Source organism: Podarcis gaigeae (genome assembly GCF_964106915.1).
Source record: "Podarcis gaigeae genome assembly, chromosome: 4".
In the NCBI taxonomy this organism is placed as follows: Eukaryota; Metazoa; Chordata; class Lepidosauria; order Squamata; family Lacertidae; genus Podarcis; species Podarcis gaigeae.
This window is the reverse complement of record NC_139677.1, coordinates 70778807-70803333: the sequence shown is the minus strand read 5'-3', so window position 1 is coordinate 70803333 and position 24527 is coordinate 70778807. Positions and strand designations below refer to the sequence as shown.

The window sequence follows — 24527 nt, the reverse complement described above, 5'->3', positions numbered from 1 at the left end:
ACAAGCAACAAGAAATACCTTTATTTGAACCTGAAGGATGCGTGTGGTCTTTGTTGCCTCAGAGGCATGCCGGTTAGCATGGCTGAGCTGGATTTCCATCTCATTGAGGTCTCCTTCCATCTTCTTCTTCAGTCGGATGGCCTCGTTTCTACTCTTGGCTTCCGAATCCAAAGTGGACTGTAGAGTGTCTATGGCACGTTGCTGGTTTCTCCTGATTTTGAAATCATGTTATGTAAGCAAACGTGGGCACAGGCTTCTCTTTTCCTAATGTTTGACTTCAAGCAATGCCCTGTGCTGCTAGTGAAGTCTACCTTTTCACATACAGGTTTTTAGCATAAAGAGTAAATAGGAAAATCCAGCATTCCTCTCCATTCCCATCTCCAGATCTTCTTACTTCTCTCTATAAAATCATTTCATTTTGAATATCTTCCCTGAAATACTCTCAACTGTGAAAGATTCCAGGTTTTTTTTTGTTTATTGCCTCTTGTTTATTAATGTATCTTTTGTCAACATATTGTGCAGACAGTAATTATCAATCAGCCTTAACAACATTCTTGCAAATTAAGACAGCATGTACAGATGGCAAAACAGATACATAAGCAGAAGAAAATTGCCCTCTTCTACATAATGTGTTACTGCCAGGACAAGTTTGAGAAATTCTGGTGATTGGTAAGAGACACACTGATCATTTGTGTCTAGTTCTTAAAAAGAAACAAAAAAACTGTGTTGGAGCCAGACTACATTAGGTTCTATTGAATTCCATGGGGAAAGATATTCATGATTCAACTCCCATTAGTATAAACTGCATCTAAGTTCAGTTAACCTACTTTGGATGCTGAGAAATACTAAAACTAGAAATCTTGTTTTCTTTTAGATCCAACCCTGTTCTTTTTAAAAATCACACTTCATATATAACTTGGCTCTGTTAATTGCCTTGTGTGCATACTATACCTGAAATTATCAACTTCTTCATCTTTTTCTGCCAGTTTTCTTTCAAAGTCAGCTTTAATTTGGGAAAGTTCCAGTTGAAAACGCAATGTCTTGCTTTCTTCATGTTCCAGAGCCCCCTAAAATATATATAATGCATATTAACAACACGGAGATAATAACTTTGAAATATGCAGCCTAATCCTATGCTTCATTGTGCAGTGGAACTTACATAGGATCCAATTCTAGTGTCTAAGGAATGAAGCTTTCTGCAGCTGCATGGGTCTCTAGGAGTGAGAATCAAGGGATATCAACAGCTATGTTTATCACACCCTAACAGTGCAATCCTATGTATGTCTACTCAGAAGTAAGTCCCATTGTGCACAAAGGGACTTAGGCCTGCAATCCTATGTATGGTTACTTGGAAGGATCTCCCAATGAACTCGGTGAGACTTAACCCAAGTAGTCATCTATAGGATTGCACCGCATCTCTCAGGCAGGGTGTCAGGGACTGGTAGGACGCTCATGAGTGTCCACCGGTGAAGTATGACCCAGGAGAGGGGTACAGTGATGGCAAGAGTCAGAAGCAAGGGAAGTTTCAGAGCTAGAGGAACAGGTGGGTCAGAAAGTGAAGGGCTGGGTCCTTCCTCACCCTCTCTTGAACCACTGTCTCACAGAATCAGGAGCGGGTGAAAGTGAGAAGAGCAGTAGCAGCTTCCACACAGGTGTAGTCTCTGGCTGTGTGTGCACAGCCTGTTGGGGGAAGATGCATAAGCTGGTGGAGGGGACATGGCTCCCTGTTGCTGCAACTGCTCCATAGAGCTCAGACCTGGGAATAGCTGCCTAGATGCTAAACCGGCCTGTGTGGTACTTGGAGCTTACTGTAAGTGTGAGCTTTGATTGACAATACAGAGTTAACTATCGGCTGTGTGCATTCCTTTGGCTAGGGAGCACCCTTGACTCAGGGCTAGCCCTAGCATTAGCTGTGTGGTTCAGGCAGCAGATGAACCTGCCATTGCCACTGTCACCACTGCAGTTGCCACCTAGCCACCAATCCACCATGAAGCACTTCTGCTTTTGCTTCTATAGCAAGCATTAAATATCATTTGCCACTGCAAGGAAGTGGAGCCCAGGCCTACATCTCCCCTGCCTAAGATTGCGGCAATGTGGGTGAGGTGGCCTAAGGTAGCAGAGATTCTTAAATTTTCAAGCAGCAATGGGAAGTCTGTGGCCCCCCAGATGCTATTGGACTACATCTTGGGCCATTGACTGTGCTGACTGGGGCTTGCTGAAGTCCAACACCACCTGGAGGGCCACAGGTTTCCGTAAACAGTAAAGGTAAAGGGACCCCTGACCATTAGGTCCAGTTGTGGCCAACTCTGGGATTGCGGCACTCATCTCGCTTTATTGGGAAACCAGAGCAGCGCACAGAAATGCCATTTACCTTCTCGCCGGAGTGGTACCTATTTACCTACATGCACTTTGACGTGCTTTTGGACTGCTAGGTTGGCAGGAGCAGGGACCGAGCAACGGGAGCTCACCCCGTCGCAGGGATTCGAACCGCCGACCTTCTGATTGGCAAGCCCTAGGCTCAGTGGCTTAACTCACAGCGCCACCCACGTCTGTAAACAGTATTCAGCCGTAATTTCTACCACTGCGGCAAAGCAGGGGCAGCACAAGCACTCTCTGGGGCCACCCAGCAAACAATGCTTTGCTCTGATGAAGGACCTCTTTCTTAGAGCTTGACACTGAGGCGTGTGGTGATCCCGGTTATCTTAGAAGTGTTTCTTATGCTGCTGTCAGCAAGTGTTTGATGAGGTGAGCCTGCATGTTAATGTGGGACAGGAGGAGGCAGCTGCAGTGGAGGCAGATGAGGAAGACAGTGGCAACAGCCCACCTCAGGCGGTGCAATGTCTTGCACCGACGCTGTTCTCAGGTTAATGAGCATTGGGTAGCAACCAAAGTGATGTCAGAGCAGCTTCATAAGTAGCACCAGCACAGCTTTGCTAGAGTATTTTCCTTCAGCAAAGGGTGCTCCGGGAGCTTGCCTCGTGTAAGACACTGCTTGTGTGGTTCTAGCATCTACATCAGTGGACTCAGGTGGGAGACTCAAGATGTAAGTTACAGTCTTTCAGTTTATTCCTGCACAAATATCCTCTTTAGCTGACAAGACTTCTTATTGATCCCCTAAAATATCAATATAAGAAAGTCTGGTTTTGCTATCAGAAGAATTGATGTAATTTGCTCTGGTTTCAACTTCTATGATATGGGATGTTGTAGCAGGCTCTTAAGAAGTAAGTCTGGAAGGAGTAACTTTTCCCCACAGCTACTGTTGTTAAAGTTGGAGGGGGGATTATATTAAATGCATTCACACATTTCGCCTGCAATCCTTCACATACATACCTGGGATCATTGCAATCAGTGAGTATTGCAATCTTATACCTGAGTAGACAGGTATAAGATTGCACTGTCGTGTTTGTTTTGGCCATCGAGTTCATCTCTTTCCCCTCTTCTTGCATAATCTTTTTGCAGAGTTTATATTAAACATGCATAAGAGTTCTCCCCTCCATCAGCTGAGAAGCAAAGAGGTATGGAAGGTGATAAAAAAAGAAAAGCTTAAGTGGTAAGGCTGGGGGTTTGGGGACTGACACTGAGATAAGTCAAGGAAGAACTTGGCATTTCTGCAGTCTAGGGACTGCAAAAGACATGGAGATTTGGTTGGACTGTGTGTGTTTGTGAATGTAAGAGTGTTGTGGAGCTAAATCTATACGGTAAATAAGGTTAATGGGTTATAGGGGCTCTAAGGGCTGTTTAATTCTCTTTCAACATCCATAAAAATAGAAATTTGTTCTTCTTTGTGTACAGTTTATGCCACCACACTGTGCACTAGATAATCATTGCCCACAATATGAAGATCAGTCAGGGTCTGTGGAATTCTTGACTATCTGGTCATCAGCAGATGCTATCCGGGAAATCTGTGTCATTCAGTTATTAGCAAAAGCAGTGCAAATGAAGCAACAAGTTTACCTGATTTAAACAATCTGTCAGACAGAATCAAATAAGGTCTTTATATAGTTATTGGATATGGTTTGGTATCTACTACCTTTAGAAATAAAAGACAGAGGCAATATCTGTCTGAATGCTGTCCAATATTGCTTTTGATTATGACAAAAGTCAGAGAATTTTGAAACGTTCTATGAAGGATAGAGGGGTTTTTTTTACTCCAGGATAATAGCCAACACTCACACACACTCACACTCACACTCACACTCACTCACACACACACACACAAATACATCATGCAGTATTTGCATAAGTAATATTTCACTCATGCGCCTCCTAATAAAAACCCATTTGTGCAAGAGGGGAAAGGAGGGGTTTGTACTAATTTAGCATCAAAAGCCACTTAATATTGGCTGCCTCATATCCTAAGCAAATAATTTGTTCTTGGTGGGTCTCAAATCATGGAAGCAGTAAGGTACATAATTCCTATACTGAAACTGTTGGTGATCTACAGGTGACTCAAGCTTTCTGATATTTGGATAGCGCTCAGAAGCAATGGCTGTGAACTTCCCCCATCTTGAGATAGCAAGGGGAAAGATGTATGGCTTAGCCGGGTTCCGATTTCTGTACAACAACTACCACAGCAGAGTAATGGGGCTTTTGGAGAGGGAGAGCAGGGTGCTGGTAGAGTTTAGAGGATACGTGGCTTGACTGTATCAGGCCTTTGGAGCTGTTCTCTTTAGTGTGGATGGCCAGGAATACCAGACAACTGGAAAACAAACCCCCACCTTTGTAAATAATATTGAATGTTCCCAAATGGCTTGCAGCTTTCTTTGGTGTTTCCAAGCACCAGCCCCTGGCCCAGAACCACCACCACTACTAATGCGCAGCCCCTGCCAAAGACACTTGAATCCCAATACTGACACAACAGAAAAGCAGAAATTATGCATCAGCAAAGGCCAGGGGTTGGATGATACCATATGCAATCCAAACAGCTAAAGGGCTGGGAGAATGGCTTGAAAGCATTTCTGCAGTTAATGGAGACCTATAGGATTCATCTGTTAGTATGACACACTGCTTAAGAAGTAGGGAAGAGCAAAACACTTCCCCTTCCATTTTGTTTACAGATCTGTGGCTGTGCTGCTTTTAGCACTAATATGCCATGGCACATTCTAAGGTGATCTGTCAAGGTCTTGAACACACCACAAGCTGATGCATTATGACCAATCAGCTAGAGTATAATCGCAACATATATTATATATAAAAATATAATATATCTATCATCTATCTATCATGCTTAGCTATTCAAAGCAGTGGGATGAAACATGCTGTTCCTCTGCTCTGATAGCAACACCTTTTTATTTGGAGGGGAAATCCCTGCAAAGTACAAAACAGCCTGCAAGATGGAAAGAAAGAAAGAAAGAAAAGATTTTGATAAAAATTAAATAGCGTAAGCTAAATCTTATTTTCAAGTATTCCAAACATTTCTAACAGATGAAGAAATGGAACGTTTAAAAAACTAATTATGTGTGATTCTTTAAGGTTAATTCATGAAAATGCCCTTGGTGATGTTAAATTATTCCACAATATAAACAAATCATGTTCCAGTGAACTGAACAAACCTCCAGATATCACAGCAAATGCAGGTGCCAGGTGGGGAAGCCAAAATGTTTCAGGCGCTCATGAGAATAACTGATGGCTTTTAAGAATATATTCACTCTAGCTTCATAAAAATAAAAGTGATTTGGGGGGTATATTAGCTTTCCAGTCCTCACATTATCCTGATGGCATTGGCTGTATCGTAGTAGATATGAGCAGCCATTTTTCCTCCCTCCAAAAACACTCCTGGGAATGAGGCTGATGGATGACTGTAGTTAGCTTGAAACAGTGGCCAGGCATAAAAGAAAATTAAAAGAAAGGAGAAGAGAAATCCTAGGCTCTTATTTCTACTCTCCCCAAAAGGTGCTAGAATTTTGCCTGCATCAAGAGTCCTCAAATATTCAATCTCATCCTGCTTGTGTAGGGAACCAATGATCTCGTGAAAGTCTTGGGGGTACATTCAGCGTATCTTTTTTAAATTCCATGACTGAGATTCTCATCTCTTTTTAACTAACAGCAGGAGAAGTTAAGTTAATTCAGATTGGGAGCATGGTATCAGGGGGAGAAAGATTTAACAGTTCCACCAGCCCCATTCTGTTTTCCCAGTAAAATTGGCCCCTCATGCCACTTATTTGAGGCTAACCAGCAGCATTCAACAGTGTTTTGTTTTTGTTTTAAAGGGGGATTTCCAGCAGGCAAATGGCAGGGAGGGGAGATCAACGTCCCTACATCTGCTCTAAAAAGAGAAAGAGAATCCCAGTTATGAGATTCATATAGTTTGATCCTCAAGATCACTTCATTCTCTTGACTGTGTCTGAAAACCAGGAATGGTCAGCACCATCGAGCTGCAAAACGTTTGCAGTTATGGAGAATGTGCTGTACAGCCTCACATTACATCCAGATAGGTCCATTTGCATATTGCATATAAAATCCAAATGAGAGATGTGATATGAAGTGTAGAATCCCTCTTCTTACATATGTGTTTGTTTATTATGGTTAAAAAAAGATTTTTTTATTGTTTCTAATGTATTGTGTGTGTGTATCTATCATCTATCTATCATCTATCTATCTATCTATCTATCTATCTATCTATCTATCTATCTATCTATCATCTATCTATCTATCTATCTATCTATCTATCTATCTATCATCTATCTATCTATATCTATCTATCTATCTATCTATCTATCTATCTATCTATCATCTATCTATCTATCTATCATCTATCTATCTATCTATCTATCTATCTATCTATCTATCATCTATCATCTATCTATCTATCTATCATCTATCTATCTATCTATCTATCTATCTATCTATCTATCTATCATCTATCTATCTATCTATCATCTATCATCTATCATCTATCTATACTATCTATATCTTAATTGCATTGTGCAGGCACAGATAAATAAAACAACACTTGAACATGTTTTGGCAGGGTCACCAGGGACCAGAACTTTGCTTTGGGGTACTGCTGCCTACAAGTCATTACTTGTCCATCCCTGTCCAAAGGAATAGTCTTTGTTGATGCAGCACTCTGTACAGACTTGTAGTTCTGGCTCATCACCATATGCTAACCAAGGACAGGGTTCCTGTGGTGCTCAAAATGTTATGGGACTACAACTCCCATCATCCATGGCCATTGACCATGTTGACTGGGGACAAAGGAACTCAGGATTGGGCAATATCTGGAGGGCTGCGAGTTTCCCATCGCTGCCCCAGAACATGCCCAACACCCCCCTATAGCTGTTTATTACAGGGTAAAATAGGTAATGGTGGAAAAGCTACCTTCAGGGAAACTTGTCTGCCATTTCTGGTACACCCAAGGATTTCTAGAGTCCATAGCTCAAATGTCTAATCTGACTGGGTTTTTCCCCCAAAACATTTTTTAAACTCACACTAAATTCAAACGAAAACTTCAAATTGTGAAAGTTGAAATCTTTTGAAAAGTGTACTGCAACAGCACTGGTACATAGCCTACCCTAGGATCCCTACGTAAAGAGAAGGGGAGGAAGAAATCTAAGTAACAATAATATTCCATATAATAACTACTACATCATTTTACCACACTTTGTTTTCCCTGCCTATGCACATGAAGCGAATCTTTGTTTCCCATGTTTTTCTTTTGAGTGGAAAACTGACAGCGATTCTATAAACCTCATTCCTTGTTCCAAACCTTTGTCTTACCTCAGCTTCTTCCAGGGCTAGCTGGACTTCCGATTTTTCTTGTTCAATCTGCTTCTTCATCTTCTCCACCTCATGAAGGTTCTTGTTTCCTTCACTGATCTGATCAGTTAGATCTGAAATCTCCTCTAAATTTATTTTTAAAAAGAAAGAAAGAAAGAAAGAAAGAAAGAAAGAAAGAAAGAAAGAAAGAAAGAAAGACCAAAGCGTCAGAAAGTCCTGAATGCACCAAGTTATCTCTTCAAAATGGCAATTTAGTTTTTCCTATCTTGCTAAAAACTGAGAAATTTATGTTTATCTATTTATTTAAAAATTGGTGGGTGCGTGTCATATAGAACCATCAAATTTATTAAACAGGCTTATGGAGAAATGAAAGCTATCAGCATTTAACATAGGTTAAAACACGTTCATTGGCCTGCTTTTGTGAGGGAATATTTATATGATTTTTTAAACGGATAATGTATTCTGTATGTACTTACTCTGAGGCTTATTTTTGCTTTGTTATGTGTGTATTGGTATGAGTGTGTGCATGCTCTAGGCCTAGTTGGTCAAAGAACAATGAAATATTTCTTATATTTATGATTGTTTTTTGATAAAAAGTGATAATGATAACAATACAACCAGTCCTCTAGAACTGGGTTTTGATCTCCTTCCTCTATGGTTCCCAGTTCCTGAAAACAAGGTGAAAATTCTTATTCAACACAGCTGAAATCAGGGAAAGCTACATGGCTACATTTTCATCCTGACAGAACTGCTTGGAGCAAACATTGATTGGTTGGCTCCTGCTCTGGCAGTTCTGTTCACAGTTGCAGACAAAACAGGATGCATGCCAATCGACTGGAGCAGGGTAATTGCGGTGCCAATCTTTAAAAGGGGGCTTAGAAATGATCCAGCCAATTCCTGCCAGTAAGTCTTCTTAGTACATTATAAGCTAAACACTTATACAATAAATGAATTGACTAGATAGAAGCACAAGGTATATTATTTAATGAAGGAGCTGGCTTTAGACAAGGCCAGTGTATCTTATATCATTGCTCTCTACTACCCCATTCAGTTGAGAAGTATATTCAAACAAGGGTCAATTGACCTGAAATCTGCTCTTGCCACAGTGGCCTGTGCAATATAGTAGGATAAACGGACAGTTACCAGTACTCCACTCCAGGTGGGATAAATGGCCACCTTACCACTTCATCCAGCACGCATCAGGGACTCAGAGAGGGGTGCACACAAGGACCAATTATTTTAAAAATGTGTTTATTAAGTTCCAGTCTCTCCTCTTGCAGTTGTCGATTCTTATCCTCCTGATTGTGTTATATTCTTGCAATAATGTCTTGCTCTCAAAAACTCTGCTTAGTCCGGAAAGGCTGTTACAAATCTTGTTAAGCTCATTATATTAATGAATGGCTTGTAATTATCATTAAGATAGATTCTATCTGGCAGAGGGCAAAAGATCCTCCAAGCTCAGTTCAAACGGCTTCCTTAAAGTTGGGGAATATTTTGAACAATCACATGCTATTTTATTATAAAATGGTCAATATGCAATCGTTATTAAAGAACATATTCTGTGGAAGGACAAAATATTGAATGTATTGTGTCAAAGTGTTTCAGTTTAGTATATAAAACAGCATTAACATGGGTCATAGAAGAGGCAATGAGAAGACATTCAGGTTTATGTATGCACATCCCTGTCCCATCCACCTGTAAAGCATGGCTGGATATCTTAATGGATATTGAAATGGGCTCATGGGTGAGAACAGCTGTGCCTTCCATCCTACATACACTGCCTCACATTCTAATGTTCCATCACTTCAGGACCTTTTCTCCCCAGCCCACCTAACTTCTCCTATTGGGAGATAAGAGAGGCACATGCACATTTTCAACTCTTTTCACCTGTACACCCCTCTTTGTATTAAAACAAGACCCATGACTTTATATGTGAATGGGGCAGGCAAATGAACAGCATGGCCACATCTAGTTTGGCCCCTAGCTATAAGCAATCTTCAGAGGTGGTCTTTAAGTACTGATAAGATTAGTTCATGCCCCTAGATTATTTTAGACTTTGCAGGAGATTTGTCCAAGTCCCATCTTATAGGGACAATATGATACTAAGCCCATACATTACTGTATTGGTAGCCTTGCTGTAGGAGAAGAAATAGGTAACTGCAGTGTTATTCCTATCCATTCCTCACTCCCATTCATCATTGCTATCATATCTGGTCACCACCCTCTCACCCACCAAGGAAAATTAAGGTTGCCCATGCCTGCTTCAAGTGAACCACTTCATGTGCTTCTGAATACCAGTTGCTGGAAGCCACAGGGGAGGATAGTGCTGCAGTACTTGGGTCCTGCTTGTGGACTTCCCATAGGCAACTGGTTGGTCACTTTGAGAACAGGATGCTGGAATAAATGGGCCATTGATCTCATTTTATGTTCTTACGATTACATCTATGTTGCCAGTCTTTGAAATAGCAGGAGGATCTGATACCAGCTGGTCTCACTGGAGAAAAGCTAGGCTCTTAGACTAATGACAAAAGGCATCTGGCCCCAATATATCTCTCAGTCCTCAGAGCAAAAATATTTTATGATGTAGAGACTGTTTCCTTGCCTTGTTTGTCTTGCGCAATGGTGAAGCTAAACTGCTAGGACTCATGAGCTCTCTTTCTTTCACCATCTGGCTTCCCCCTCCACTCTCCGATTCAACTCGCTTGACTGTCCCACGTCTCAAGTGCAGGACGTACCTTGGAGATTCTTGTTTTCCCTCTTCAAGGTCTCCAGATTGTCCATGCTCTCTTCGTACGCATTCTTCAGCTTAAATAATTCCGTGCTGAGGCTTCGGGCTTCCTTCTGGGCACCTTCAAGCTCTGCTTGGGACTCCTCATACTTTTGTTTCCACTCATTAAGGATCCTGTCAAAATTGCGCTGCTTCTTGTCCAAGGACCCCGCTGCTGCGTTGGACTTTTCCAGATCAATCATCATGTCCTCCAGCTCATTCTGCAACCTGTGCTTTGTCTTCTCCAGAGATGAGCATTTGGCATTGGCTGCCTCAATGGCTTCCTCAGCCTCTTGGAGACGAGCTGCCAACTTTTTCCTAATGTAACAGGTACATGGTAAAACGACCCACAGTGAAAAGGCTCTTAATATTACCAAAATCTAAACAGCATGAATTTCCCTTTGTGGCATTGTTATTTGCTACATTTAAGCAGTCAGAGTGGCTTACAGTTTAAAATAGCAGCTTACAGCTTAAGATGCATGATATAAAAGGGGAAAGGAAGGGGGTGTAAAGGATGAAAATAAGCAAATTTGTTTCCGTATTTCATGTTTCTTTCTTTATTATTGAGCATTCTTATATACCGCTTTGTGTAAAACACGATAACCACCTCCAAGCAGTGTACATTGAAACCAAGAGTACCAATAGGGACCACACACATGCACACACAAGATGAAGAATACAGTTAAAACCCACCAATAAAATAAAATCATGTTACATTATGAAGCTACATTGTGAAACTGCCAGAGACAGTTCTGGGTCAAGAGGAATCAGATGGCCATTGGCCCTAGCCAAGCCAACAGAGGGGGTCTTGCTGTCTCATCTGTGCCTCTCAGGCAGCCAAGAGGAATGAAAACTGGTAAGACATTTCAAGGAAGGGAGGAGCCAAAGGGCAAGCTGATGGAGAGGGTTTTGCTGTCTCATCTCTGCCTCCAACGCAGCCAAGCAGAAGAAGAATTGATGAGACATTTCTGGGAAGAGAAGAGCCAAATAGCAGTTGGGCCTAGCTACCCTTCAAACGGGACCTCACACTTCAGCGGGAGTGTGTGCCACAGATCAGGAAAGGTGCCATGAGGATGTCACCTTGGTTAATGAGCAGAGTTAAAGAAACTATTAGAGGTGAGAAGGCTTCCTTCAAAAAAATAAATGGAAACCTTGTCCAAATGAAGAGAACAAAAAGGATCACAAATTTTGGTGAAACAAAGTGCAAGTGGACAGCTGGGGATGCTAAGATATTGGGCACATTGCTAAAAACATTGATTTGACAACATAAAGTTCTTTAAATAAATTTGAAGTGGAAGATTGTCTAATGAGGCAGCTGAACCCTTGAATGTCAAGGGAATCAAAGGTGTGCTAAAGGAGGATTAGGGGAGAAAATGAAATAATTCTTCGCATCTGTCTTCCCAGTGGAAGATATAGGGTGATCCCAATGCCTAAACTAACTTTTGCTGGAAAGGAAACTGAGGAACTGAGGTGGATAGTGGTGATAAGGGATGAAGCTCTTGGTCTAACAGACAAAATAGAAACTGACAAATTACCAGCTCCAGATGGCATCCACCTGAAAGTTTCCAAAGAACTCAAAGGTGAACTTGGTGATCTTCTAACAAAAACATGAAACTTGTCCCTCAGATCAACCTCCATACCTGAGGACTGGAAAGTAGTCAATGTAACATAATTTATTTTATTTTTTAAAAAAGGGATCTGGGGGGATTCTGGAAATTACAGGCCTGATAGCTTAATGTGTGCCCTGGGAAAACTGGTGGAAAGTATTGTGAAAGATAAAATAACCAAAAACAGCCAGCATGGCTTCTGGAGTGTCAACAAGTGCATAGGTAGATGCAATCCAGTTGATATCTTGCACTTGGACTTTTAAAAAAATTCAACAAGGTACCTTACCAAAGATTCCTGAGTCAAAAAATAAGAAAAGAGATCCTTTTGTAGATCAGGGATTGGTTAAGCAGCAGGAGAGTAGGAATAAATGGGCAGATGGAGAGATGTAGAAACTAGAGTCCCCCAAGAATCAATATTGGGACCTGTGCTTTTCAACTTGTTCATAATCAGTCTAGAGTTAGGAGCAAGTTGTAAAGTGGCCAGGTTTGCTGATGACATGCAATTGCTTAGGGTCATTAAAACAAGAAGAGACCATGAAGAGCTCCACAAGGACCTCTCCAAAATGAGTGAATGGGTGGTAAAATGGTAAATGAAACTTCATGGACACCTGAAAGATAGCAGTGACAGGGCAAGGGAAAAATGTCTAGAGTGAGTTCTTTAACTGGGGCACCACACGCAGCCACCAGTCTTACCACCCAAGTCAGGGATGCCTATCTCAACCTGTGGGTCCCCAGATGTTGTTGGACTACAACTCCCATCACCACTAGCTAGCAAGGCTAGAGCTCAGGGATGATGGGAGTTGTAGTCCAACAACATCTGGGGACCCACAGGTTGAGAACCGCTGCCTTAGATGAGTTTCTCAAGTAATGAGCAGGCTCACATTTGTTTTCCTGATCATCCTGGATTACTGACATGATTGCAACAGGAAGCCATAAGAAATAAGACGTTGATATGTTTGGATTGTAATTTATAATCACATCTGACATGGATGCTTTAGCCGAGGTTCCTGCATTGCAGGGGGGTGGGTTGGACTAAATGACCTTTGGGTCCCTTCCGGCTCTAAGATTCTATGATCTCACTGCATTGAACTGCATGCAGTCTGTGATCTAGAATGTAACAGTTTAAAACAAGAATACATGTGGAAACGTAGGATGGCATCTCTTGCATATCTTACTTGGCATCTTCTAGCTCCTCAGTCCTTTGAATAGCATCGGTTTCATATTTAGTTCTCCACTGTGCCACTTCCGCATTCCCCTTGGAAAGTGCCCTCTGAAGCTCCGCCTTGGCTTCTTGCTCCTCCTCAAATTGCTCCCGTAGGAGGTCACAGTCATGGCGGGCAGCTTGCAAAGCATGGGCGAGGGCATTCTTTGACTGTAGGAGAGGGGGGGCGCTGTAGTTAGCACATCCAGCTGTGGACAAAGCAGCTACTACAAGCACTGAAACTCGTTCTGATGGTGGGTTCGCCACCTGGAAATTTCCCCTTTTCCAAACTCTGTATTCCTATTTCTTCCATCACACTGTCTCAGTCCTTAATAGCAACCACAGCATTTCCCAGTCATACTGCGACTATTGTATCCCCAGCAGCCTGCAATTCACTAATATCTACAGACTGAGGCACATCCTCAGCTTATGCACTTAAGTCCCATTCCACTGCACTTACTTGAGCGCATGTGGTTCCATACCTGCTTAAGGGCAATACCTTAAAACCGAGTCGTCGTTTCAAGCTGAGTCAGAATCATGTTGGGAGCCTCAATCAAAGACTTACCTTGCTCTCTTCCTCCAGCTGCCTTTTAAGCTCTTCTATTTGTTGAGTGAAAGACAACTTCCCTCGGGAAAGTTGGTTTATAAGCGATTCTTTCTCTTCCAGCTGTCTTGTAAATTCACCTGCCGGAGGGGTAGCACAAAAAAAGATGATGAGCATCAGCTTTCCATGACAAGGGAGGAAGAGGGCAAGGAGAAGATATTCCCAGGAGTTCTGAATAATTGAAAGTAACCTGTGACCCTTTTGCCCTTCAGGCATACAGGGGTGGTTTGATGAGGTAAATTGGGGATTTTGTGGCATTGGACATAATTAGCTATGTCCACATTTTGCCTATGCCAGCATGACAGGTGACATCCTAAGAAGTCCTCTGGACACAGCCAAAGGAACTGGGGAAACTGTAGTATTTGATGATGGACTTGAAACATGCATGGGAGAGTCCCACTGATCACAATATTAAAGTGCTCATATGCTATGCTGCACACTCTACTGTAACATGCTCTATGCAGTGCTGCTATTGAAAACCATTCAGAAACTTCATTTGGTGCAGAATGCCGCTGCTAAAATCTTGGCTTCTGGGGTCATGTGATTCCCCCTTATTCTGTCAACTCCCAGTCAATCTTCTAGGGCCGTTTACTGTGCAGTCACTGTACCCGCTGTGCTGAGTCTTTAATCTGTGTTCACATGACTTTATCCAAAATGCATCCTGTACTTTGTTATAAAATACTACTGTTTGATGTGTTGTTTTCAAACCAGCTTCATGCCGACCGGAGTCTTTAAGCCATTCCTAATTCATCTCTAGCCAAGGGGTGAACACCTTTGCATAGGGTACAAACATCCCGGCCCCTCAATGTCTCCCAGTGTTTACACAAACAGAAATGAATCAGAAGCTAATGATGCATTCAGGTGGGGGGCAGGGGGGAGCTGGAAATGCACCAGAAAAAACAATACTGTGAACACATGATTCAAGGTGCTGGTTATTAGCTATAACAACCTAAGCAGCTGGGATCTAGCTTGTCCTGTGTGAATCTGGCTGTCCTTTGATTAGCTAGCACACCCATCTTCCCTGCCTTTGCCTTCTAAGGCAAGGGTAGAAACAACATGCAAGAGGGCATTTTCTATGGTGACACCCCATGTGCAGAAGTAACTTCCTCTTGATTTGTGATGCACCCCACTCCAGCAACTGAAAACATTTCTTTTTTTCAAACCAAGTTTTGTCTCCTCTGTTGCTGCTTGTTAGTGCTGTTCTTTGCATTTTTGCTTCTTGCCATGTTGTTGGATTTCTCAATTTGTGTTTTAATGATTGGGTCACTGTTGTTTTCATGTTTGCTTTTTATTTGTAAGCCACTTTGAGTGAGTCATGTCTGAACATGCCCAGGAATCTAATAAAATGATATCATCCCGTCAGGAAAAAGAAGTTGCCAGTTGGGAAAAGATCACAGAAAGCTGTTATTGCAAGCTGAACCGGAATGAGTCCTTGGTGGGCAATGAATGGAGTGTTGTGGAAAGACAAGTGCATGTTGCATCAGGAAAACTTCTACTGAGCATCCAGCATAAATCAACAGCAACAGTAAAGGTTGGGAGTCAATGTGATAAATGTTGTATAGCCATGAAGCTGGTCCTCCCTCCCTTCCCATGTTTCATCATGTGGACAGGTATATAAGGAGAGGACAGAAAACTAGATGGAAAGGAAGAAGCAATTGACCAGCAGATGAAAGGGATCTGTTCTTATGTAGGGGAAAGGGAGAAGAAAGAGACATGAGTTCCTCATGAAAATATTGCACATGTGCAATTATGTGGGGATGGGCAGATCAGTGTATTTCTGATATACTTATTTCTCATAAGTTTTAAAAAGAACAAAAAGGATGAAATTTAAAAATGTGTGTTCATCATATTTCTGGCAAATCTTTATGTATATTATGTGTGTGTGTGTGTGTGTGTGTGTGTGTGTGGAGTAGAAAATTTCTCACAAAATTTGGAGAAATACAGTATCTAAATGATAATTGCTCTTCATTCCACACAGTGGTTCAGTGAGTGCAAATCAGATTGTTCTGCAACCACATAAAGATGCGGACTGAATTAAATCTTCAAGCATCCCGCCTAACTCATATAAGGTGTTGCCATGCTCACACTTCCTATGGCTATAACAGTGTTTGCCCAACGTACCATTTTCAGTTTGCAGCTTCCCTTTTTGGGCAGTGAGGTCATTCACCACACGAGTCATCTCATCCACTTTAGTTTTTGCCTCATTGAGATGGTCTTCCAGAGTACGACAGAGTTTTTCTGCATTTGCCTAATGTGGTTAGAACAAAGGTAATCAAACACCCAATCCCAATCAAAGTGCATTGCTCATCTCATTTTTCCCATAAAAAGACCAATATCTGACAATTAAGAAAGATCATGACAATCTTTTTCTATGTAACAGAAAGATAAAACTTGGCATATGCCAATTAGTCTAGAAACTCAGGAGGCAAAACATAAACCATCCAACATTAGGGCCACAATTTCTGTGCAAAGTGTAAAATTTGGTTTACAAAATTTGCAAAAATGAAAAGGGCCCACCAACAATTATAATTAGAAAAAGAGCAATAGCTGCAATGATATATTTTTAAAAGCATTTTTATATGCATATACCAAAGATTCAGTTTACTGGAAGGATTAATAAAAACAGATTCTTTTAAAATAATTAATTGTGTCCAACAGTTTCAAAGTACAGTAAGACTTACATAATCTTGCACGCAAGACTACGACAACCTTTTGTCTTTACCACATACATACTCACCAGTTTGCTTCAGCTATATAATATATTTTGACAACAAGAACATTATTTTTTGTTGTTAATATCTTACTGGAGTCATACAAAAGCAAAAGCAAACACACTGAGCTACTATATGATTGTTGTTTGCACTGAGAGTCTTGTGGCACCTTAAAGATGGATAAATTTATTATGACATAAACTTTTGTGGACCAGAGTTCACTTCATCAGCTGCAGTGTTCCCTGTAGGCCACGAAAGCTTATGTTAGTGCTTAAGGTGCCACAAAAATCTTTGTCGTTTTTGCTACAAAAGACTAGCACAGCTACTTCTCTAGTAGAAATCGTTACATGACAGTGTGTGGCAAATGGAAGGGAATCAATCATGTAATTAATAACAGCTCTGAATTATTGAACTGAATTGATGCGATAGAAAAAAGTTCACACTGAAAATTACACATCTGTGAGCCATAAACACATCCTTCTTAAGAGATTCCTTAAGAGTTGCTTGGGAGTTAAATATCCCCAGAGAAGTATTATTCAATTGTTCTGTATATCATTTATAAAACCTACGCAGGATGAGAGCTTTCCAAAGATCATAATGTGGAAAAAAACATACTCCACCTTCATTCCCCCTCCTGCCAAAATCAGAAAGTATACTAGTTTAGCATTCTGTATGAGAATAGTGTGATCTGCAAAGCCATCATAAATATATCAGAATATCTATGAATTATTAGAGGATGCAAAAGCTTGCATGCTATTTGGTGATATTTGGTTGGCCTAATAAATATATTGCCCTAATATGGATTTTGACATTTATTAATAGCGATGCACTATGGTTTGCCAAAAAGCTAGTACCAAGTACGACTGGAGGAGTTTTAGAAATGATTACAGAATGATTTGTGGAGAAAAATTTGGAAAACCCAGTGTCTGATTCAACAGGGTGAATATCCTAGAGTTGTAAGGCATAGTAAGATGAGCAAAAGTAAATACAGTGGAACCTCGGGTTGCAGATGTAATCCGTGATGGAGGCACGTCCGCAACCCACAGCATTCGCATCCTGAAGTGCCGCGTCTGCGCAGGCACCGGTGCGATCTGGCGCTACTGTGCATAGCACGATTTAGCGCTTCTGCGCATGTGCGAGCAGCGAAACCCAGAAGTAACCCGTTCCGGTACTTCCGGGTTTCCTGCAGTCCACAACCCGAAAACACATAACCTGAAGCATCCGTAACATGAGGTATGACTGTATATAATTAATTTAAGAAGTTAAAATGGACACTTGAAGGCTAGGAAGTTAGGCAAGCATGATTCTTAGAGAAGGCAGGCACTCAAGGGAGAAACTTATTGTTATGAGTTTGTGGTGGGATCAGACTCCCCTAAAAGGGTTCAAATTTCAGCAAATCCTTAAATTCCTGGATTGAGCAAAGGTTGGAAATAACGCTGGCCAGCTTCCTCATGAGCTAACCACTTGATAATGGCTGAGTCTTTAACCCAACCAAAGGTACCAGATGGATCATCTGGAGATTCAGTGCCAGACAGCCAAATGGGTGAAGCCCCTCCCCAGGCTCTGATTTTAGTTAATAAGACAAAAAGCTAGTGTTAGTTTTTTAAGGATGGCAATTAGTAAGGATGTACTGGCAAAACTGTGAAGGGAGACAGAGAACACGGCTGATTTCTGTTTAGATCCAAGGCTGTGGGAGAAGCAAAAGACTCTCTTGAAGTGTAATGCTGGAAACCTCTTCATTGTTGGTTCCAATACTATATATGTGTAAATAAACCATATAGCATAAAAACACTGCAGTGTCTGCTGTGCCTCATTTCCAAAAGGAAACATAAACCCTTGGTAAGTGCCTGGACCCCTGGAATCTCATACTGCTCAGAGATTGGCGTGGGACGTAACAATATTTTGTCATTGCATCTCCACACACACTGTACTTCCTCTCTTACTCCTTCCTGTGATTCTCAATTGCCTGCTTTACATTTGCAAATTCTTGGATTGAAAGGTTTCCCCTTCTGAGAGCAAAAGGTTCTTCTGCTTGTATCTGGGAGTTAGTGACCCCCCTGGCTACAGCTCCCCTCTCCCCCCAGCAACCCCCTGAAAAGCTGTTCCAGCAGATCAAGAGACCCTCCAGTGTGTGACTGACACATAAGGTGACACAGGAGGGCTCAGCCAGGAAAGAAAATCAATGACATCCCCACATGAACAGAGAGATTTTTGGATCCAACCATTTGTTATATTTTGCTCCATTGTTTAACCACTTGGCATTTCTGTGTGGCCTTTTCTATATGCATACCTGATGTATTGCATGAACATTGTTTGCAGTTATTCAAAGAATGCAACTCCCCTAAGAAATGAGTGAATGTGACTAACTTGGCTCTATTCGTTTCAGCGAGCCTACTCCCAGCAGAACTTGGCTGGACAAAGCCTCCTATTTTTGATTCACTGATCTGACTTTGTGGAACTGAATGGTTTTAGTTTTGGTTGTAGCTAATCCAGGTCGGCTTGAAAAACCCCTATCTCCATCCGGTCTGACTTCACAGTAAACCCCAGAGGCTTTACCTTTCCCTTGATCACTTGCTCCATAGTGGAAGACAGATCGTCCACTTCCAACTTCAGCTCACTCTTCTCTTTCTCCAGCTTTTGTTTGACCCGCTGCAGGTTGTCCGCTTGTTCCCCAAGCTCCGCCATGCTGTCTGCGTGCTTCTTCCTGAGTGTAGCTGCGGTTGCCTCGTAGTGCAGCGTGGCCTCTTCAAGGTCCCGCCGCAGCTTCAGAAACTCGGCCTCCCGCTTCTTGTTCATCTCCAGCTGTGCCGCAGTGGCGCCCCCAGCCTCTTCCAGCCGCTCACTCAGCTCTTCCAGCTCTCGGGCCAGGTCTGATCTTTGCTTCTCCACTTTTGCGCGGGCAGCTCGTTCTGCTTCTAGCTCTTCCTCTAGTTCCTCTATGCGGGCCTATCAGACAGAGAAGCATGTGAGCATAACAGTATAGCCCTAGACACCACAGTGCCTCCATCTTAAGACATTGGAAGTAACCTTTGTGGTAACCCTGAAGCCTCAAATTCAGAGTGTTCTCTCACTCTGAATTTGGGTCAGAACTTTAAATCATGAATTACAACTCAGTTAGATGTTTTTAATCATCTGGGGAAATGTTCTCTGCCATCTTTCCAAGACATCAGACACCCAGACCGCAGTCCTACTTACACTTACCTCCATTGCCCACTGGGAACTACTTCCAACTAATATTGTGCAGGATTGCTCCAACAGTATGGCAAAATAGACATTTTTAAAAGCAAGATAATATTGGAAGTGGAGTATTCCGTTACAAAGAGTGTCCCCTGCCACTTTAAAATTGTGATTAGGGGGTGAAATATAGGGTAACAGCAAGCATTTGTGGTCCCTTTCCGTAATTCACCTCTGTACTAGAACTGTCAAAACTGGTTAGTCACACATTCTGCCTCTGGGCAGCAAGCAAGTTGCAGAATTATTAATGCCACATCCCACCCCCTCCAGAGGGAAGAAAGAGCAACTTTGGCAGCTGCAAAACCAAGGAGGTCATAGAACCTCCATAGATCAGCAGCCAAAGGGACTGTTTTTACTCTTGACAGAGTTTCTTACTTCTGTGCAAACTTTGTTGCCAGTGTTAACACATCGCTGCAATTCACATTGTCTTCCTCTGAGGTGTATTCTGTTCTTTTACTGACTCGCAAGCCCCTAGGTGCTTGTAACCAAGGACAATACAGTCAGAGGCGAATGTTCCCTTTCCATTAAGGATATACTGCCTAGAAGCCAATTTCCCTGCTTCCATCGCCTTCTTCTTAAATATCTTTCCTTCAAATGTGTCTCTTATTATCTTTCCCAACCACCAACTCAACAAGGCACCTTCTGTTATTAGGATTCTTGTTGCTCAAGAATGGAATTTCATTTAAGTCTGCTTGTGATCAATGGTTTCACCCTCAAAATCCAGCACAACAAGCCCTGTGAAGATGTTCAGTGAACACATGCTGAGAAGGGGAGAAAGCAGACTCGTGCCCACTCTCAGCCTATAGACTAGGGATGGGAAATCTGAGGACCTCCAGATAACGGTTGGCCACAACTCCCCTCATTCCCAAGCCAGACTATGAACTGGAGCTAATAGGAGTTGGAATCTAACAATATCTGGGAGGACTTAGGCTCCACATCCTTCTCTACATGTTCACTTGAAGGTCTGAAAAGAGCCAATATGCGTAAACAATTAACACACATAGCCTCCAGCTGCTCTCCAAAGAGCATCTTATAAATTTTATTTTCTGTGTTTGTGTAGATTTGGTTTTAATTTTTTAACCTTTTCTGAGCCTTTAAAATAGGTTAAGAAATAAAAAAAAATAGAAAAGGCCAAACCATATGCCCAAAAATCTTTCTCCTCCTCCTCATTCTTTACGTAACATAGCTCTTCACATGACACGTAACAAAGTTATAAAATTTGCTAGTTTTTTAATCCTCATGAAAATTCATCAGAATATTGTTGTGAATTTCTCTGAATTAAACCCATTCTTGTATACAGTTTTGATTGACCTACATCTTTTGCAAGGATTCCCCTAATAGAATGAATTGTTGTGTTTTATTTTCACTAATATATTCATGTTTATGCACACTTTCACTTAATAAGACACATTTTTGTAAACACTGTTTGGTTGAAGAATTGTATCACAAAATTCAGAGAAGTGTGAATTTTGAAGGCTGGCTGTGTTTCTGTTCTCATACTGTTTGGAAATATGCAAATTAGGTAGGTCCACCTTTCAATGCACAGTTAATTTAATTTCTCCACCATCTATAAGGTAAAGGTACCCCTGCCCGTACGGGCCAGTTGTGTCCGACTCTAGGGTTGTGCGCCCATCTCACTTAAGAGGCCGGGGGCCAGCGCTGTCTGGAGACACTTCCGGGTCACATGGCCAGTGTGACGAAGCTGCTCTGGCGAGCCAGCACCAGCGCAGCACACGGAAACGCCGTTTACCTTCCCGCTGTAAAGCGGTACCTATTTATCTACTTGCACTTGGGTGCTTTCGAACTGCTAGGTGGGCAGGAGCTGGGACCGAAAGACGGGAGCTCACCCCACCACAGGGATTCGAACCGCCGACCATACGATCGGCAAGTCCTAGGCACTGAGGTCTTTCCCACAGCGCCACCCGCGTCCCACCATCTATAGTCACTGGCTATTGGTTCTGGCAGCTAAGTGATAGCTACAGGTTTGGTGGTAGTAGGCCACTGAATACCAGATGCTGGGAAGGAGGAGGCCAAACAATGGGAGAAAGCTGTCACCTTCAATCCCTGCTTTCAAGATTTCCCAGAGCTGTCCACTCTGGAAAACAGGGTGATGAACGAAATGGATGTCTAATCAGGCAGAATTAGACTGATCCCTGTATTGTATAAATATAAGTTTGTAGGGAGGTAAAAAGAAATTATACAAGAAATATGTAACTGTACGGCATAAAGTAATGGATAGACAAAGGACAGTGAAATTAATTGGAAGTCAGTTTTAAATTTCTTTTCTATAAATTCTATAATTGTGTTCAATACCAGGAGTATATATGATGATAATTATATTAATCTTCTTATATCTTATAGTGTGGTGGTTTGTTTGATTTTTCTGTTATTTGTTTGTTCGATTGTATGTTTGTTTACTTGTATGTATGTCTGTTTTTCATAAATGTATTTATTTTAAATTAATAAATATATATTTAAAAAGAGAGAGAGAGAGGTGGATGTCTAATCTGACCCAGAAACTTTTCTTGTGACCTTAAATATTTCTAATAACCTGGAATTCAGATCAAATGGGATGACAACCTGTACAAAGCCCAAAGCTTTCTTACAATACAATGTCCAGTATATCCAGTACTGAGAGAAAGAGAGCAGGAGTAAATTACCTGAAGCTCTTTTATCTTCTTTTGGAGCTGCATCACTATGGCCTGCTCATCCTCAATCTTGGAGCTCATCTGACTGATTTCAAATTCTTTCCTATTAATGCAATAGATTGGGGTTGAATACAATGGAGTAATTGGTTGCTTTTAAGTAGAAATGCCATCTCAGAACAAACAATCACCATAGCCCTATTCATTTTTTAAAAATAATTTTTATAAAGTTTCATATTACCAAATTAAACACATCAAACCAATTAGTCCCAATTATAACAATACATATCATATAATCCAATTGTTTTCCAAATTATAATTTTTTTGGGGGGGGGGTGCCCATGCTTCTTGATTGGCAGGAGTCCAATCCTCGAATATTTGTTCTGCTTTCATATTAAGAATGATGTTTCCAGTCCCCTCTTCTCAATCCTTGTCATTACTCATTTTCCTTTTCATTCTCCTCTGAGTTGCTCCGCAAGTGGGTTGAAAAAAACAGTCACTATAGCCCTATTCAGGTGTTTGCATAGAGCAACACATGCATGCATGACTAACCTCCCCCCCCCCTTGCAGGGAGGGGTGTTTGTGTGTACAGCAGCACATGTGAAGCCTTCTCCCCAAACACACAGAATTCCAGGTTGGATGGAGGACCAGCCATCACTGTACATTCACAACTGTATGCAAGGATGCCAAGGACAGGGCTAGTAGTCAGCACACACTACGAAAGTGGGACTGGCTACTTAGTGTGGCTCCATTCCTTACCCGTCTGATGCTCCATACAGAAGCTATAATGCCTGAATATGACTCATTCCTGCTACTTTTCAAGGTCCTTAGGAAATTGCTGCCTGCAAATTTGCAGTCTAAGTAACACAGAGATTTGGTACCTGTTAGAACTCTGTTGGAGGGAAAAGCTGGTTAAGTGAACTACATTTTGATCTGCCTGCCAAAGCCCAATCTGCTATGACGTGGAGCACAAAACCATACCAGATGGAAGGAAGAAAAGCAGACTGGAGCATGGGGAGTTGAATCTGGCTGGCTGCCCTCCACTTGGAGGTAGCAAATTTGGTCTACCTTTCTATTTTCTATGTTGTTACTGTTTTATGGAACTGTCTCACTAGGCAACCCTATTTCTAGTTGTGGTGTGTGTGTGTGTATAGCAGGCCTACAGAATCTTTGACCCATCAAGCTAAACACACCCACCAGCCACATATGGCAACTCACCAGGGACTAAACAAACCTCATGTTTTTGGCTGCTTTCCTGGGACTGAAAATATAGTGCCACTGCAAGATATTATTGTTACTCACTTCTTGCGTTTTACACAGAGTACAAAGCATCATAGGGCAGTGAATGTTTTACAGTATAAAAACAGCCTCTGCAGCTAAGAAATCTAACACCACCTTACTTCTTTAACTTTTCATCCAACTGCAGCTTATCATTTTCCAAGTCCATGACACTTTCTTGAGTCAGCTTCAAGTCACCCTCCAGTTTGCGTTTGGCTCTTTCCAGATCCATCCTCACTTTCTTTTCTTGTTCAAGAGAGCCCTCGAGCTACAGAAATGAAAAGGGACAGATATGGGAGAAAATAGCCACTCAACTTTTCAAGTTCTTGTCAGACCACAGACGTTTGGCAGCATCTTCAGGTACTGTAAGTTTAGAGAAACCGAATCCTCTTTTTATTGATGTATACAGACTGACCTCTTTCCCCTTAAGGAACATGCTGAACAAAATACTAGAAAGGTGTGTGGAACTACCTCCCGCTCCCCACCATTCATAGGAACATATGAAGATACCATGCTGAGTCAGACCACTGATCTATCCAGCTCCAAATTGTCAACACTGACTGAGTCTGTTGGTGACTCTCCAGAGCTCCAGACAGGAGTCTTTTTCCAGCCCTACCTGGAGACCCAGGGATTATACTTTGGTGTGCTCTACCACTGAGCTATGGCCCCACCACTGCATCTCTATGTGAAACTTGGAATGCAAATGAATTCCTTGCATTTATCTTCCATTCAGAAACTGAACAACAGATCGACTTTCATTG

At 41.8% G+C, this 24527-nt stretch overlaps 1 protein-coding gene across 2 annotated transcripts in view; it reads right to left on the bottom strand.

Moving 5' to 3' along the window:
* MYH15 (myosin heavy chain 15) overlaps positions 1-24527 on the bottom strand; it is a 92742-nt gene that overhangs the window by 12030 nt on the left and 56185 nt on the right. For both annotated transcript variants that reach the window (XM_083735824.1, XM_083735825.1), the window contains exons 28-37: positions 23889-24034; positions 22504-22594; positions 19166-19555; positions 16020-16146; positions 13860-13978; positions 13269-13465; positions 10455-10804; positions 7720-7844; positions 952-1067; positions 19-211 (exon numbers count right to left, since the gene is read on the bottom strand). In XM_083735824.1, coding sequence (XP_083591950.1) covers positions 19-211; positions 952-1067; positions 7720-7844; positions 10455-10804; positions 13269-13465; positions 13860-13978; positions 16020-16146; positions 19166-19555; positions 22504-22594; positions 23889-24034 — 1854 coding nt within the window. The remainder of the gene's footprint in view (positions 1-18; positions 212-951; positions 1068-7719; positions 7845-10454; positions 10805-13268; positions 13466-13859; positions 13979-16019; positions 16147-19165; positions 19556-22503; positions 22595-23888; positions 24035-24527) is intronic.